This window comes from Sorghum bicolor, chromosome 2, assembly GCF_000003195.3.
Source record: "Sorghum bicolor cultivar BTx623 chromosome 2, Sorghum_bicolor_NCBIv3, whole genome shotgun sequence".
NCBI classification, from domain to species: Eukaryota; Viridiplantae; Streptophyta; class Magnoliopsida; order Poales; family Poaceae; genus Sorghum; species Sorghum bicolor.
In genome coordinates this window covers 7,295,970-7,314,342 of record NC_012871.2, presented here as the reverse complement: position 1 = coordinate 7,314,342, position 18,373 = coordinate 7,295,970, and the positions used below count along the sequence as shown (strand labels likewise).

Here is an 18,373-nt window from a genome sequence, read left to right as displayed (position 1 = left end):
ACATGTTCCTCGAGTGATTGTGCTGCAAAGAATCAGTACCATTGTCGTGGTTTAGTTGCAAAAAAAATTTTAGATTCTCTATTATATCAAATCTTTAGACGCATGCACGAAGTATTAAATATAGACGAAAAGAAAAACGAATTACGTACTGTAATTTACGAGACGAATTTTTTTAAATCTAGTTAGTTTATGATTGGACAATAATTATTAAATACAACGAAAGTGCTACGTTAGCCAAAATAAAAAACTTTCGTGAACTAAATAGTGCTACAATAGCCAAAAGCAAAAAAAAAATGCTACAATAATTGTCATATGAACCCGGTCAAGGAGCGCAGAGCAAGAGCATACATAGCAGCTAAGTCCGGTTGCATTGCATCGCGTGTTGCCTGGCCGGCCGCGCGGCTGATGGCAAGCCTGGCTCTCCGCGCATTGCAATACATCCTCGACACGCTCGTTGCACGAATACAATACTTTTTTTTTGGAACGAAGAATACATTCTCGACAGTCGACACGCTCCACGGAATCTCAATCGTGTCTAGTCCTCGTCAGACTCCTGCGGATCCGTTATTCGTCCTCCTCCCAGCTCCCAACGGCTCTTTCGCCTTTTCCGGTCTACAGTAAAAAACATGAACCGTTGTATTTAGTAATTATTGTAGACTAACTAGACTCAAAAGATTTAGCTCTAAAATTACAGACAATCTGTATAATTAGTTATTTTTTATCTATATCATACATGTGCCACAAAATTCAACATGACGGCAGGCGCATGGTTCCAGTTGAAAAAACTAAGGTCTTTATTTAGCCCTTGTATAGGCCTTGTTTAGTTGCTGAATTTTTTGGTTTTGACTATTGTAGCACTTTTGTTTGTATTTGGTAATTATGGTCTAACCATAGACTAACTAGGCTCAAAAGATTGATCTCGCAAATTACAGGCAAACTATGCAATTAGTTATTTATTTTATCTATATTTAATGCATAGTTTGCATATAATTTGCGAGATGATTCTTTTGAGCCTAATTAGTTCGTGCTTAGACACTAATTACTAAATACAAACGAAAGTGGTACAGTAGCCAAATCTAAAAACTTTTCGAAACTAAACAAAGCCTTATTCCCGGAGTGAAAAGTTTTTGGGAACGATAGCATTTTCATTTGTACTTGACAATTATTGTCTAACTATGGACTAATTAGGCTCAAAAGATTCTTCTCGTAAATTATAAACAAACTATGTAATTAGTTATTTACATGTGCCGTAAGATTCGATGGGGAATCTTGAAAAGTTTTTAGATTTTAAGCGCAACTAAACAAGGCCTAACACAAATTGCTCGCATAGGGTTTATTTAGTTGGTGATTTTTTTTTGGTTTGACTACTATAGCACTTTCGTTTGTATTTGACAATTATATATCCAATTATGGAGAGCATTTCCAAGAGTTTGCTATTTTTTACTTGATAAATCTTGTGATTTGCCAACTCCCACAATAATATGGGGAGTAAAAAATAGCCTCTCTCCAAGAGTTTGCTATTTTGGACTTGGTAAAATAAAAAAAAGGCCCACAAGATAGTTTTTTCTTGGGCGTATTGATTCCGCGTGCTTTCCCTCCTCCCTTTCGTGCAAACGATTTCGCCGCCGCATCGTAACTTCATCGATCAGTTTCCTAACGTCAGACCTAGCGTGAACCCTAGAAGGATGATGATTAGCCACAGCGCTGGCCTTGCCCTAGCATACGCCGACTATCCTAGTTGTGCATAAAGATTGACGATGGGAAAAAGAGGGAACCACGTACCTGAACGCTGGACGGCCTGGCTTCGGGTTGAGGAGAAACAAAGAACGGTGTCGGCGCGACCTTTTCTTCACACGGATGAAGGAGGCACGTCCTTTTCTTCGCACGCACGGGGAAGGAAATGCGCGAAGGCTTCATGTGCGTGGGGAAGGAAACGTGACGCTAGAAATCATGATGGCAAGTTGATATGCCAAGTTGCTATTTTTGAGCGCTAGGAGTCATGATATACTAAGTTGTTATTTTTATCAAGTTGATTTGCTTAAAGATATTTTTTTTCTTGTTTTGCCAAAATTATATGGATGCCAAGTTATTTTGCCACTCTTGGAGATGCTTTTACGCAAATTAAAGACGAATCGTATATTTAATGCTCTATACATGTATTTACAGCTTGTTTAGTTCCAAAAAATTTTGGGAAATCGACATTGTAGCACTTTCGTTTGTATTTGACAAATATTGTCCAATCATGGACTAACTAGGGTCAAAAGATTCGTCTCGTTAATTTCGACCAAACTGTGCAATTAGTTTTTATTTTCGTTTATATTTAATACTCCATGTATATGTCTAAAGATTCGATGTGACGGGAAATATGAAAAATTTTGCAAAATTTTTTGGGACCAGGCCTAAGGTTCCGGCAAGAATCTTAAAAATTTTCCTAAATTTTTGGGGAACCACAGTCGGCCTGCAGTGCCGTTGTGCTCCACTAAGCAACCGCGAGCACTAGTCGGATCCGCGTTCTGCGCCAGCCTCCCTCCGCTCTGAGCTCCGGCCATGACCTCTGTGCGAACGCCGAGGATCCACCACGCCCTCCGGCCGTCTCCGTGCTCGGCGCGCATTGCCGCCGGCGCCTTATATTTCCTCCACCAGTGCTCCTAGATCTGCCCCTGCTTCCAGATCCACTATTCCACTGGTAATCTCCTCCTACCTCTGCTTCCTGCGTTCTCAGTTCCTCCAATCTGCTTTTCGTGTTGTTATTTAAAAATGGCCTTGCGTCAAGTATTATTATAACACTCAACACGGAACAATAATGAGGACCGTTCAGCTCTAGCTCCAAGATCTATACAAGATTTTTGTTTGTAATTAAGTTAAAGTGGTTTAAATATTTTCACTTAATCTAAAATACTATAAGCCAAATGAGTCAAGTAAATGTGCTTAACATGCTCTAGTTTTAGATTCAGATTTTTTCTAGAGCTAGAGCTCCACCAAACAAAGCCTAATATAGCATCATTCCATTCCTTTGAGTTTACTACCTGGGTAACTAGCTAGTATGACCTTGCATATCTTTGTTCTTCTCGTCATATCTAAGCACAAGCCGAAAAGTTCATCTTTTGCAAGCACTGTCCTGTGTTGAGACTTAAGCATCTGTCCTTTGAGTGCGCTACCAAGTACGAAGGTAAGATAGAGGACGTGTTGCTTTGTTCCTCCTGTCACCTTGAAGCACAAGATAGGAACAGATTCATAATTACTTTGAAACCTAACTAACTTCTCTTGCTTTCCTTGAGACGCAGGGTATCCTGAGGTCGAGCACTCGAGCCCCTCGTTTTTAAGCTAAGGGCCAGCTTCTGCGTCTGCACTCCATGGAGCATTAGGACAGTTCCACACCTCCACTTTCCACCACGATTGCAGCATTGCAAAACCACCCCAAAGAAAGAGGGAGTAATGGAGGCGGCGGTGGTGAGTGTTGGCAAAGCAGCCTTGAATGGCCTACTAAGCGGGGCCAAGTCCACCATCGCCGAGGAGTCTTCATTGACGCAGGCCGTGCAGCGTGATATGGTTTTCCTTGCAGACGAGCTGGAAGAGATGCATTCTATTCTGAGGGACGTGGTTCAGCAGCGGGACTATCACAAGGTACCTAGGAGCAGGGTTAAGCAACTCCGCAGTCTTGCTCACGATGTGGAAGATTGCCTCCAAGAGTACTCTGTTCATCTGGAGAAACCATCTGGGTGGCGCCTCGCACGGACGGTGCTAGAGCGGCACCGTATCGCTGCGGAGATGAAGGGGCTGAGAGCCAGGGTGGAGGACATGAACCAGAGGAACTTGCATCACCAGCTCATGCACAACGCTGGCTCCAAGCCTGCAGTATGGGGAACAAGTGGCTGTCTTGGGCAACAAGCTTCATCGTCAAGCATTATTCCTAGTGCAACAATGTTTGGCATTGCGGAAGCTAGAAGGCAAAAGGACAAAGCAAAAGTGGATCTTTCCTGGCTGATTAATGAGGGGAATGAGGACCTTAGAGTGATTGCTGTGTGGGGAACAAAAGGTGTTCTTGGTCAATCCGTTCTCATCAATGGAGCATACAATGATCTGAAAAGAAGCAAGAAGTTTGAACTCTATGCTTGGATCAGGATTGTGCATCCTTTCAACCCATTGGAGTTCCTTCACTGTGTTATGAGGCAATTCTATTCAACTTCTTTTGAACAAGCAAGGAAGACACAAGAGAAGGCAAACATTGGGTCGCAGGTTCTTAAGAAAATGAGTATGATGGAGCAACATGATTTGGTTGATCAATTTTGTGAGCATGTGAGTGAGAAAAGCTATCTGATTGTGCTTAATGACATGTCCACCATTGAAGATTGGCATGCAATTAAGGAATATTTTCCAGACAACAGGAAAGGAAGCCGAATAATTGTATCCACAGAGCATGGTGAAGTTGCAAGCCTATGTACCGGGCAAGAAAGTATAGTGGCAGAGCTCAACCAACCATATGTTGATCAGAGTATTTTTGCTTCACACGATAAGGTAATATCTATTGCTTTGGAGGCTGTATAAGATTAAAAAATGGTTTTGCTCTTCCTGTTCTTTCTAGAACATTATCTCTGCCAAATAAAAGCACTGGAGCTGCTTGAACTAGTTTCTTTTAGGAGCATTCCCTTTGTTATGTGAAATTAAATGGTACTAATCTTTTAATTTCCATTTACAAATAATTGTTTGCCCAGTTATGATTCTCATCCAGTTCATAACTGGGCCTTGTTTCCAGTATGAAAATAATAATAATTAATCCATATACTAAACTCAATTTATTTGTTTGTGTATGTTTTTGAGAAAAATTGGAAGTCTGAAACAATTGGAAACTAAATGAACATATAATATATTTAAGGGCCGACACACCATAATAGGTCGGGAGCCTTTCTAAGCTCGCTGCCATCTTGTCTACGATGAGTACCTTTCGCTTATCTGATCTCTTGGCTCCACCACACACTGTTTTTCCCCTTATCTGATCTCTTGGCTGGTGGAGAATTTTTATAAGGTAATAATATACCAGTATTTTGAAATTTATCTGCTCAACTGAGCTTGTGCTTGTATCCCAACTCCATGCTATTACATTCTTCTGGAAAAGATCCCATATTAATCAAAGAAAAGAAAATGTTGTTTACTTTGTGGCAGGATTCTCAATTTCAAACTGCATTAATGGAGCCAAGTCATACAACACTTGGTACCAACAATTCTGTGGTGCCAACGGATGATATTGTTGAAAATCAATTTGTAGACGATAACGACAATATTGCTAGAAAAAGCCTCAGACGCCTGGGGACTATGACATGTGCTTTGGATGATCAGCTCGTGGTGGGTCGAGAAAAAGAGAAATCTGAACTCATCAGTTTAATTTCAAAGGAAGATGATGAGCAAACCATGGTGATCTCAGTGTGGGGAATGGGAGGTCTTGGGAAAACTACTCTAGTTAAAGAGGTCTACCAAAGCCAAGAGCTAAGTGACTTATTTGAGAAGCGTGCTTGTGTCACAATCATTCGTCCGTTTGTTCTTGATGAGGTCCTTAAGAGCTTAGCTATGCAATTACGTGGGGAATCCTTTAACAGGAAGGACAATATTGATTTTGGAATAGGCATAAGAAAATTAACAGAAACCAAGCTATTAACTGAAGAGTTGGGCCATCTAACAAAGAGAAAGAGGTGTTTGATTGTCCTTGATGATTTATTTTCTGTTGTGGAATGGGGCATGATAATACAAAGTCTCCCCAAAATGGAGAATGCCAGCCGAATTTTGATCACTACAAGAGAAAGAAATATTGCAAAGCATTGTTCAAGAAATGAAGAAAGTATATACAACCTCCAAGTTCTCAATCCTTGGGACTCACTTGACCTCTTCACTAGAAAGGTATTGTACATCAGTAGTCTTGCTCCAAGTTTTATTAGGTTACAAACTTACTATGGGCAGAATACTACTTATTTTAGTCTATAAAAGTAATTTTAAATAGTGTGTCTGATTATACCTTATTACGGGTTGTTTGACATTGGCCTCATTTCAGGGAAATGGTAAAATTCACTTCATTTGTCATATTGATTTTGATAGTTCTCCCCGTGGGGTAGCTTTGTTTCAAAAGCCCACTCTAGAATTTGTTGAACCCCTACCACACATATGCTTTGTTGATTCCTCAACTTACTGTTACCAATTTGGTAGACACTAATCACCATCACTAATAATATACGGGCGTTGTTGTGGGTATGTAGTAGAACTTTATTTAATTGCATGGAGAATAAATTTAATTGGTGGAGGGATCAGTTTCACATAGCACCGTTGCCTCTTCGTGTCACCGCTGCCTCTTCGTGTCATCAGTTTGCCTCAAATGTCTTGGATTTGAATGAATGCTTCGATCCTTGATTCTTTGGCTGCTTAGGACTTGTGGTGGTGGGAGCCCTGGATGACGTGGTGCAAGGAGGTGCTAGAGAATTAGGCTGGTGGGGTTTATCTTTATAGGAGATATAGATACTCACATTTGCCATTATAAAATTACAAAACACCCTAAAGTTTATGTCTAAATTACACCCACATCTGTCATTATAAAAAATACTTTAAAATAAACCCTAAAGGTGCATTTAAATTGCCCAAGGTTTCCATTACGAAAGATAATTTAAAATAACCTCCTGAATTTGTATCTAAATTATCCAATGCTGATATTTTCAAAGATAATTTAAAATAAGCCACTAAAAAGTTACATCTAAATTACCACCTCTGCTAGTAATAACCTACTAAATTTTTATCTAAATTACTGTTGGGTATTCTTAACATCATTACTAAAAGTAGACTAAGTTCTCTAAATCTAGCAACGGTGCCAAAAATGCCAAACCTATCCCTCACACCACTTAAGCCAAGTTGTCATCCCCAGCATGATATAAGAGACGCGGTATTGAAATATGCAATTGCTCTTCTAAATAAATAATGAATGGGATCTGCAAGCGCACAGATTAATACCGATGTAGCATTTTAACCGGGAAGTATTCCAGGTATCGTTATTTATATTTTTACCACTGGGAAGGGATTAGAAATCATCACTAATGATTACAGAATAGAATATGAGATTGAGCATCTATCATTGCATGTATAATTGAGAACATTATATCTAACTCTTCATACAGGGATAAGTGTCACATAAAAGATATATGAAATAATAATAGTGACAAGGATAACTAATCTGATCTAGCCACATAATAAATATGATAAGCACCTCAATTAGATACTCTAGAAAGTCATTAGCATGGTATTAGAACGAACTGCAAGAATATTCCCTAAGTTATTCTTAACTATATAGTCTAGCATATCATAGTTAGTGCAAGCATACTTAGCAATCATTGCGAGACAAGACTACGCCCATGCATAGTGATATTAGCAAGGAATATGAGAACATAGCAATCACTCCCCTGTAATAATGTTGCTCTGCCAGCCCAATACACGAGAGGGGGACTATATAAGAATCAATGAAGCTGTCACTATCACGAACTACCCCACGATCTGGCATATTGGGTACAATCGCAGATAAATACGGTATAAGCACCACGCCTACACAATATCTATCATTTACCCATGGATCCGATGGATAAACGCTATACGATCCTAAGCATGTATATAGATCGTATCTAACTAAGCCAAGTACATAACTATGATAAACTAAGAACAATATAATCTTGAATATAAGCAAGTAGAGCAAAGTCATAAGCAATATATTGAAGTAGAACAAAGTCATATTCATAATATTGAAGAACAAAGATAATTAGAAAGCAATTAGAAGCACAATTAGAGAATTACCAAGAATCCTCCTGACAGATCCGGAAACCAATCGAAGATTGACTCCTTCTAGTTCTAATCCTATGTAGCTATGCTAATCTAGATATGTAATTGATGTGGTGGCTCTAATCTTGATCAGAGGCTTCTTCTCCCTTGAAGGAACAATGAATTAGGGTTGAGAGGCTCTCTCCTCCAGGGGCCAGGGGGTCTGGTTTTATAGTCCCTTCAAGTGAATATGGGCCCTTGGATCAAACCGACATAGATTGTATGGTTTAGATTCATCCTTTAGGTCGGTGGAGACTTCCCGCAAAGCAGAGTCCTGATTGGACTTGGACAGGGGGCGGGCGCCCAGTAGGACAGGGCGGGCGCCCTGCCTCTGGCCCCGTTTCGCCTCCGCTTCGGTCTCGTGGCTTCTGGAGTCTTCTAGATGTAAGATAATTGCGCAGCACGTTAATATCTTTACGTAATCCTGACATGTGGGTCTTTCTTCCATATTTCCTGATAACCCCCTGCAGAAATAGACAAACACCAAAACTCGTGGAATTCTGTCAGATAAAACCCTAAGTCTAGATCTTTATTTCATTTGGATCCTTTTCTTTATTTATTTGATAATTAAATTTGATACTTAAGGACCGTCAACAAACTCCCCCAAGCTTACCTCTTGCTCGTCCCTGAGCAAGGATAGACTCAGCTATGGATCATAAGTTGTTGCAATATATTTAAAAATTTGACGGTACACATGCTTTTAAATAAGATCTCATCTCTGAGTAAGAGTAAACTGTCAAGACTTAAAACTTACTTACTTTACCTTCACCATGGGACTTGTAACCGTCACTTCTGTCTTGAGTGGTTAAAAGATAGAACAGTCTAGCCAAGTGCGATGTCTCTTATTCTTGATCAGCTATAGCTCTGGGGTTTTTGCAGATTTTCAAATAAAACTCAGAGATTCCTTGTATGATTCTCTCAGGTCTCTCTTTTGTGGTATTTTTGGATCCTTACCAAGGCATTGATGGTATATGCCTTTTCTCAAGATATGTGGTATTTGTGGTATAAAGCATAATGACATTGTCTTCTCTCTCACCCTACTCTAATAAGGCTTTAATATCTGGAGCTCATAGGTGGGAGATAAAATATACATACTTACAAGACATTTATTGCATAGTCAAACCATGGATCCAAAGAAACAAATCAATAAGTCAAATCAAGATGTGCATGTGTGGCGAATGAATGATGTATGGTGGTGATAGTGATAACAATGGTGGAAGTCTAATTCTACTTTGCTCTTTAAGGGGATACATACCTTCCTTGCTTTTGAAATTTTATGAGGAGAATGAGATGCTCTTCTTTTTCTTTTCTCTCAGGTGGGTATCTTGCACCCCTAATTCTACTGTCGGACACTTGTCCATTTTTACCTCTCGTCTCACTCTTTTTCTTTCCTTTCGAGGTTCCGAGCACTTGCTCCTTTTTATTTCCTCGTATTATTTCTCCCTCTTTTTTTTCCTTCTCTCTTTTTTTTAGAGCATTCATCTCTTGAGATAATATAGCAAGTGGTAGTAACAAGATAACTTGAGCATTTACTTCACAAGGAAAAACAGAAATATTTTTGGTTATTCTCTCCCGGATTAGGAGTAGAATATTTTCAGGTGGTTCTGGAGATGGAATGGATGGATATATGTGGATGGTACTTCCGGAGTAGAAGTAGCATATATGAGTGAACGTGCAAGTGAAATCTTGATTTAACCACATGACAAGCTCCTAAGGGTCTACACAGCTTGACCACACTCAATGCTCATAAGCAGTAAATAATAAATGTGTGGCTCAAAGTCTAGCAAGCATGTATATATGGCTGTGGTAGGAATTTAAACTCTCATCATATAGGAACTCATCATGCAACATTTTAAAGATTTTCAAAGATAAAATTCTCCAGAATTCTAGCATCTCTAGGAACAGATAACAGCAGCTCAACCTTCCCATATCGTATCCGTTAACAACTTAGACTTCAGATCAAGTTTTCATCCCACAAGTTTAGGTCTAGAGCAAGCTTTAAATTATAACAGTTATATCTAAACTTGAGAGAGAACTTAAAATGTATAAATTAGGCAGAGCAACTATTCATCATATCCATGCTTAAGTTTTATTTAGATACAGATTAGCATAGCCACTTTATTTATTTATTAAACACACTAAGCAAAAGATATATATATATATATAAGCTTAAAATCTTTATTTGGTTTTCCCATAGTTTATGTGTATTAATATTCTAAAATAGTATAAGTATAAAGATAGATAGAAATACTTATCGGGATAAATGGGGGTGCTCTCCCTCAAGCTGAATTTTGACGTAATTTCTCTTGATGTAGCTAGCAGGTGGCAGAGGTGTATTTGAAAGTCAGCAGCATTCTGACAGCGATTAGAATGTCCTCCGTCTGCTAGTCTTCTTGATTCTTAAATTCTGTGGAGCTCAAATAGACAACAAAGCTTGTGGAACTGGTTAAGTGTTAGCATAAATATATAGCCTTCATCATCTTGAGACTCCTTAATAAATTTTACTCCCTGTTTTTATATTTTTATTTTTATTTTTATTTTTATAAAGCAGAAAAATATTTATTTTATTTTTATGCCACCACAGTGAATGTACTTATGGTTTTTATGCCACTCGTCTACTCACATGGGGCTTACTGCTTTTCACATTTTTATTTTCTTTTATTTTTTTAAGATAGTATGAATATGATTAACTAAGTAAACTATTTAAAATAATTGAAAGGGAAAGGATAACTACCAAGTTTACCTCTTGGCAAGGCGTTCGGTGTTTTTAAGTCCTCCGAACGGGACTCTCCATTTTCTCAATCGTCCTGAGGTTCGTTGGGTGGCGTAGTCGGTACTTCCGGCAGCGCCTCCTCTTCTTGTATAGTTATCTTCATTTTCCATACCTGACTCGGTGCTTCAATCTCCTCTGGATAATTCTGTTTAAACTCTACGTCTTCTGACCTTACAACTTCCCCTTCATAATCTGCCCATCCGTCCTTGATGATCTGCCTTCTCTGGTTGCGGTTGCGTCTCTTTCTGACCTGCTTAGATTCTTCAACGATATAGTTAGGGTCAGTAAAATAACGGCGTACCTTCTCTGAGGGGAAGTGCATATGGACTTCTCCGGTTCCAATGTAGATAATTGCTTTAACGGTGCTGAGGAACGGTCTTCCAAGGATGATGGGTGGATCATACTCGTCTTCTCCCATGTCAACAACTTGAAAGTCTGTGTAGACAAAGTCATCGTCTATTTTGACTGGGACATCAGATACTATTCCTTTAACTTCTCGAAATGTCTGATCTGCCATCTGGAGCTGAATGTATGTTGTTCTTAGTGGCATGGTCCGAACAAGAGCCGATAGGTGACTGCGGCCATTATGTTGACGCCTGATCCGGTGTCGCAAATTGTCTTGTAGAAGTTGTATCCATTTATTGAGCAATAGATGCTTGGCATTCCTGGGCCATCCTTCTTGGTCAAAAACGGTGACTTAAGTTGATGATCTTGATCTCCATGAACTACAGTGACCATCTTCACTGACTCGGTCCACACTTGCTTGTTCCTGTTTCTCCTGTTGGTCCTCTTCCTTGATTTACGTCTGGATTGATTTGGAATTTGTGTAGTCTTGTTCTTGAAGAAAAATGTCTCCTTCTTCCCTTTGACGTAGAAACTGATCTTGGCAGCACTGGCGTAGATGATAGCTCCCGTGGTGTTCAAGAATGGCCTCCCTAAGATGATAGGTGCTCTCTCATCATTTCCGGTCTCTACCACTACGAAGTCTGCTGGTGCATACAAGGTACCAACTCGGACACAAAGATTCCTCACGATTCCTTTTGGAAAGGTTATCGTCTGATCTGCAAACTGCAAACACATGGTTGTCTCTAATAAAGGATATGTAAAGAATTTTTCATAGAGTACCCTGGGTATAATGTTGACGCTAGAGCCAAAGTCGCAGAGTGCTTCTGGAACGTCCACCATGCCGATGGAGATCGGGATGACGGGGCGTCCTGGATCGCCTCTCTTGACCGGCAGACGGTCAGTAGAGAATTCAGTGACGGGGTTACTCCAATTACCTGCATCAAACATGTCTACAAGATTTGCAGATTCTAATCCTTCCGGTTGTGATGGTATACCGGGGTTAGTAGTAGGAACAGCAGCAGCTATTTGATTTAACTGAGATTCAATCATCTTATTAAAGCTAATTTGATTCTTGATGGCAGTAGAAAAATTATCCATTCTATTATTTATATTTTCTAGCATTTTATCATTAGATGCCAATTTCTTAGATAGGTTATCCATTAGCTTTCCTTGATTAGACACTAACTCTCTCAAAGGTGGAAAATTATTATTGTTGTTGTAAGAATTGTTACCTTGATAACTACCTGAGTAGTTAGGTCTCTGTTGATTCCAGCCTTGATTTTGTTGAGGACGGTTGTAGTAATTGTTGTTGTTATTGTTGATGTAGTTTACATCCTCAAGTATCTCAGGGCAGTGGTTGCCTGAGTGTCCAGTGTCTCCACACTCCTCACAAGTCATGTGAGAATCGTAGATGTGCATAACTTCTTTCTTGTCTCCAGCTCTATCATCGAGCTTCTTCATGAGCAGGTCTAGCTTTGCAGATAGCATGTCTACCTCCTTCAGCTGATGCATACCTCCACCTCTCTTGCGTGTCTGGGTCCTCTCTTCATTCCAGCTTTGATTGGACGCCATCTTCTCCACAAGAGCTGTGGCTTGTGATATAGTAAGTGATAAGAATGCTCCTCCAGCTGCAGCATCCATAGTCTCTCGGGCACTGTTGCTGAGCCCATGATAGAATGTCTGCATCAATAGCCAACTCTCCATTCCATGATGGGGACATTCTAGGATGTAGTCTTGAAAGCGCTCCCATGCTTCTGGAACAGATTCATCATTTTGTTGCTGAAAACTTGTAATCTTCCCACGGAGAGCATTGGTCTTGCCCATGGGAAAGAACTTTGCCAGGAAGTTTGTTGAGCAGAGTGCCCACGTAGTATTCTTCTCCTTTGTAGCGTAGAACCACTGCTTCGCTCTTCCTAACAGTGAGAAAGGAAAGAGGCGAAGTAGTATAGCGTCTTTGGAAACTCCTGCTATGGTGAATGTGTTGCAAATCTCCAGGAAGTGTTGTAAATGAGCACTAGCATCTTCATGTGCCTTCCCACAGAACTGGTTGGATTGCACCATGTTGATAAGTCCAGGCTTGAGCTCAAAGTTGCCATCGATCTCTGCAGCAGGTCCAGTGCGGATGTTGTCCGTAGTGGGAGCTGAGAACTCGCGGATTGATTTGTTCGCCATGGCTTCGAACTCTGAAGACAAGTTCCGGTGATCTTCTTGATTGGATGAAGCTTCTTCGTGAAGTGTTGATGATTTCTTGAGCTTGGCTCTCGTCTTCTTGAATAATGCTTCAGGATCGTCAACAAAATTTCCAGGAAGATGTCTTCTATTCATACATTCCCCTGCATAAGATAAAATAGAAAAATATCAGGGTAAAACTGTATAAGAGAATAGATAAGCTCAATCATATTAGTGATGCGAATGATAACTCAAAATCTTTTATTCCATTCCTGATTGGTAATCAACCTTCCCCGGCAACGGCGCCAAAAATGCTTGTTGGGTATTCTTAACATCATTACTAAAAGTAGACTAAGTTCTCTAAATCTAGCAACGGTGCCAAAAATGCCAAACCTATCCCTCACACCACTTAAGCCAAGTTGTCATCCCCAGCATGATATAAGAGACGCGGTATTGAAATATGCAATTGCTCTTCTAAATAAATAATGAATGGGATCTGCAAGCGCACAGATTAATACCGATGTAGCATTTTAACCGGGAAGTATTCCAGGTATCGTTATTTATATTTTTACCACTGGGAAGGGATTAGAAATCATCACTAATGATTACAGAATAGAATATGAGATTGAGCATCTATCATTGCATGTATAATTGAGAACATTATATCTAACTCTTCATACAGGGATAAGTGTCACATAAAAGATATATGAAATAATAATAGTGACAAGGATAACTAATCTGATCTAGCCACATAATAAATATGATAAGCACCTCAATTAGATACTCTAGAAAGTCATTAGCATGGTATTAGAACGAACTGCAAGAATATTCCCTAAGTTATTCTTAACTATATAGTCTAGCATATCATAGTTAGTGCAAGCATACTTAGCAATCATTGCGAGACAAGACTACGCCCATGCATAGTGATATTAGCAAGGAATATGAGAAACATAGCAATCACTCCCCTGTAATAATGTTGCTCTGCCAGCCCAATACACGAGAGGGGGACTATATAAAAATCAATGAAGCTGTCACTATCACGAACTACCCCACGATCTGGCATATTGGGTACAATCGCAGATAAATACGGTATAAGCACCACGCCTACACAATATCTATCATTTACCCATGGATCCGATGGATAAACGCTATACGATCCTAAGCATGTATATAGATCGTATCTAACTAAGCCAAGTACATAACTATGATAAACTAAGAACAATATAATCTTGAATATAAGCAAGTAGAGCAAAGTCATAAGCAATATATTGAAGTAGAACAAAGTCATATTCATAATATTGAAGAACAAAGATAATTAGAAAGCAATTAGAAGCACAATTAGAGAATTACCAAGAATCCTCCTGACAGATCCGGAAACCAATCGAAGATTGACTCCTTCTAGTTCTAATCCTATGTAGCTATGCTAATCTAGATATGTAATTGATGTGGTGGCTCTAATCTTGATCAGAGGCTTCTTCTCCCTTGAAGGAACAATGAATTAGGGTTGAGAGGCTCTCTCCTCCAGGGGCCAGGGGGTCTGGTTTTATAGTCCCTTCAAGTGAATATGGGCCCTTGGATCAAACCGACATAGATTGTATGGTTTAGATTCATCCTTTAGGTCGGTGGAGACTTCCCGCAAAGCAGAGTCCTGATTGGACTTGGACAGGGGGCGGGCGCCCAGTAGGACAGGGCGGGCGCCCTGCCTCTGGCCCCGTTTCGCCTCCGCTTCGGTCTCGTGGCTTCTGGAGTCTTCTAGATGTAAGATAATTGCGCAGCACGTTAATATCTTTACGTAATCCTGACATGTGGGTCTTTCTTCCATATTTCCTGATAACCCCCTGCAGAAATAGACAAACACCAAAACTCGTGGAATTCTGTCAGATAAAACCCTAAGTCTAGATCTTTATTTCATTTGGATCCTTTTCTTTATTTATTTGATAATTAAATTTGATACTTAAGGACCGTCAACAATTACCAACCTCTACCGTTATATAAGATAATTAAAAGTAATCATCTAATTTTGCTTTTTAGTTGCCCACATATGTCATTATAAAAGATGGTACAAATTAACCCCTTAAAAGTTACCCACATCCTCCTATTAGAAGTAAACTAAAATGCCCCTCAAAACTACATCTCAATGTGTTAATCATGAGATTTGATTCTACAAATTGCAGGTATTTAAGGAGGTCATAGATCTAGATGAGTATCCCGCACTGATTCAAGAGGCCAAAACGATCCTAAAAAGGTGCAGTGGACTTCCCCTTGCAATAGTCAACATAGGTGGCTTCTTGGCAAACCAACCAAAGACTCCTATTGTGTGGAGAAAAATGAATGAGCATATTAGCGCTGAGTTGGAGATGAATCCAGAGCTTGGGATAATAAGAGCTATCCTTATGAAAACCTATGATGGTTTACCATATCATCTCAAGTATTGTTTCTTGTATATGTCCATCTTTCCTGAAGACTACACTATTAGCCGAAGACGCTTGGTGCATCGATGGAAAGCAGAGGGTTACTCAAGTGATGAAGTACGTGGCAAGTCTATGGGGGAAATAGTTGATGCCTATTTCATGGAACTTATTGAGCGGAGCATGGTTCTACCATCCAAAGAATCAATTGGTAGTAGAAAAGGTATTTCCTCTTGCAAACTCCATGATCTCATGCGTGAAATCAGCATCTCAAAGGCAATGGAAGAGAATCTTGTGTTCAGAATGGAAGAAGGATGCTCCTTATATACCCAAGGCACCATGCGTCATCTTGCTATAAGCAACAACTGGGAGGGTAATCAGAATGAGTTTGAGTGCACAGTGGACTTATCTCGTATAAGGTCATTAACGGTGTTTGGAAAGTGGAAGCCGTTTTATATTTCTGATAAGATGAAATTGCTACGTGTGCTGGACTTGGAAAGCACCTCCGGTCTTGTGGATCATCACATTGAACCAATTGGGAAGCTCCTTCACCTTAAATACCTTTCTTTAAGGGAATGTGATGGTATATTTCACTTGCCAGAGTCACTTGGTAATCTGGAGCAACTGGAAACCCTAGATGTTACTAATACACGAATAATGAAGTTGCCGCAGACCATCACCAAGCTCAGGAAACTACAGCATATACATGCAGGGAATGTGTGTAATCGAATTCTTGATTCTTCCTCATGACGAATGGGTGAAAAGTAAGCCAAAGAGAAAGCGGAACAAGCTATGCATATGGACTTCAATTTTGATTGTATTTTGTATTTCAAGTTGCAGCCTTGAGTTTGCGAAATCTGTAATGGACAGGGAGCATGAGGACCCACCAAATAGGCGTGACGTGTGCACGTTCTTTTGCTGTGCAGTGTTTCCCTTTTTTGCAAGGCTTGCAGATCCACTTGGTGTTGCAGTGCCAAGAGGGCTCAGGAAGCTGATAGCCCTGCACACACTGGGTATGGTGAACATCGCACCGGGGAAGGCCATCCTAAAGGAAATTAAAATGCTCACCCGGCTACGAAAGCTAGCAGTGACAGGAATCAACAAGAAAAATTGCCAAGAGTTTTGTTCCACCATTGCCTGTCTCAGCTCCCTGGAATCACTGTCAGTGCACTCAGAGTTGGTGGAAGATCTGCGTGACTGCTTGGATAGCCTGCGTACTCCTCCCAAAAACCTCCAGAGCCTCAAGCTGTATGGCACTCTGGGCAAATTGCCTGAATGGGTCGCGGGTCTCCAGAATCTTGTGAAGCTGAAGCTGGAACACACTGAGCTAACAGAGCTGGATGGCACCATGCAAGTCCTTGGCAAGCTACCAAATCTGGCCATCCTTCGTCTACTGATGTACTCTTTCAAGGAAGAAGAGGACCGTCATTTCACTTCGCGTAGGGAGGCATTCCCATGTTTGACAGCTCTAGAGCTGTGCTACCCCATAGGGCCGGTGCTATTTGAAGAAGGAACAGCAACTAAGCTTGAGATACTGCTTTGCCAAGACGCGATCGCATTTTCTGGGCTGTCATCTCTCCTGAGCCTCAAGGAAGTTGTGCTTGATCGTTGGTATGATCCTCGAGTAGAGTGGGTGGAAGACATGAGAGCCCAGCTTAGCAGGAATCCAAACAAACCAGTTGTGAAGTTTATTAACTGAGCTCAAGCTCCGTCATCCATTTAAGGAGCAGCGATGCCCTCGTGTGATGAGTTTGTGGAGCAGCTACTACAATGCATCCATGGAGTTTGAAGAAGGAACATTGCCTAAGCTTGAGCTGTTGCTTGCCAGGGGCCAAATCTCTTTTATCTGGGCTATCATGTCTCCCTGAGCCTCAAGCAAGTTTTGTTTCATATATATGAATGCAGAGTTGGTGGGTGACATGCAGCCCCAACTCAGCATGTAGTTAGTCTGCCGGTCCTCTGCTTTCTGCTCCCTTTCAGCACCATTTTATACAATTTTCATGTATGCGTGTTAAATTCAAATTGTATAGTTTTACCACTAGTGGCCTGTGTTTGATCTGACGGTACTGATTGGAGGAGTCTGCCGTTGGGCAAACCAGTCCATCTCAATGTTGTATTAATTTCCTGTGTTTATGTACGTGGATCAGAATAGCTGGTGTGCATTACTCTGCACTGTGCTACTGCTGCCAGATGTTATATTCAAAGGCTCCAGAAGCACTTGATGTTATGGATTACGAGCTGCACAAGTACCATATATATGTTGGCATGCCGCACTAGATGTGCACGCACCAACAATCTCTGGACATGATCTGTTGGTTTAGCACAGCTCTAGCTTGCTCCAAGATCTATATATTACATTTTAGTTTGTAAATTAAATTGGTTTATTTAAATATTTTTACTTACTCTAAAATACTGTAAGCAAAATGAGTCAAGTAAATGTGCTTAACATGCTTGTAGTTTTAGATTCAAAATTTTCTAGAGCTAGAACTCTAAAACTTTTCAAGATTCTCTGTCACATCGAAACTTGCGGCACATGCATAGAACATTAAATATAGATACAAACAATAACTAATTGTACAGTTTACCTATAATTTGTGAGACGAATTTGTTAGATAATAATTATCAAATACAAACAAAAATGCTACAATGTCAAAATTTAAAAACTTTTTTGTTGTAAACCAGACCTTAGTTTACTACTCCCTCTATCCCAAATTGTAAGTCATTCCAAGAATCTTGTAGAGTCAAAGCATTTTCACGTTTGACCAAAATTATAGAGAAAAATAATAAGATTGATAACGTAAAGTGAGTATACTATGAAAATATAATTAAGAAAGAATCT

The 18,373-nt window shown here is 40.1% G+C and overlaps 1 protein-coding gene across 4 annotated transcripts; it reads left to right on the top strand.

Annotated features, from left to right (window-relative positions):
* On the top strand, positions 2,438-17,748 carry LOC8078412 (disease resistance protein RPP13). Of its 4 annotated transcripts, XM_021454924.1 has the most exons (5): positions 2,439-2,686; positions 3,285-4,515; positions 5,161-5,889; positions 15,301-16,253; positions 16,312-17,748. In XM_021454924.1, the coding sequence occupies exons 2-5, from the start codon at positions 3,436-3,438 to the stop codon at positions 17,231-17,233; spliced, it is 3,684 nt and encodes a 1,227-aa protein (XP_021310599.1). In that variant the 5' UTR covers positions 2,439-2,686; positions 3,285-3,435; the 3' UTR covers positions 17,234-17,748. The 4 variants fall into 4 exon arrangements, with proteins under 4 accessions (XP_021310597.1, XP_021310599.1, XP_021310596.1 ...); XM_021454921.1 differs by lacking the exon at positions 16,312-17,748 and having other exon boundaries at positions 2,441-2,686; positions 3,279-4,515; positions 15,301-16,308; XM_021454923.1 differs by lacking the exons at positions 15,301-16,253; positions 16,312-17,748 and adding an exon at positions 10,155-10,216 and having other exon boundaries at positions 2,444-2,686.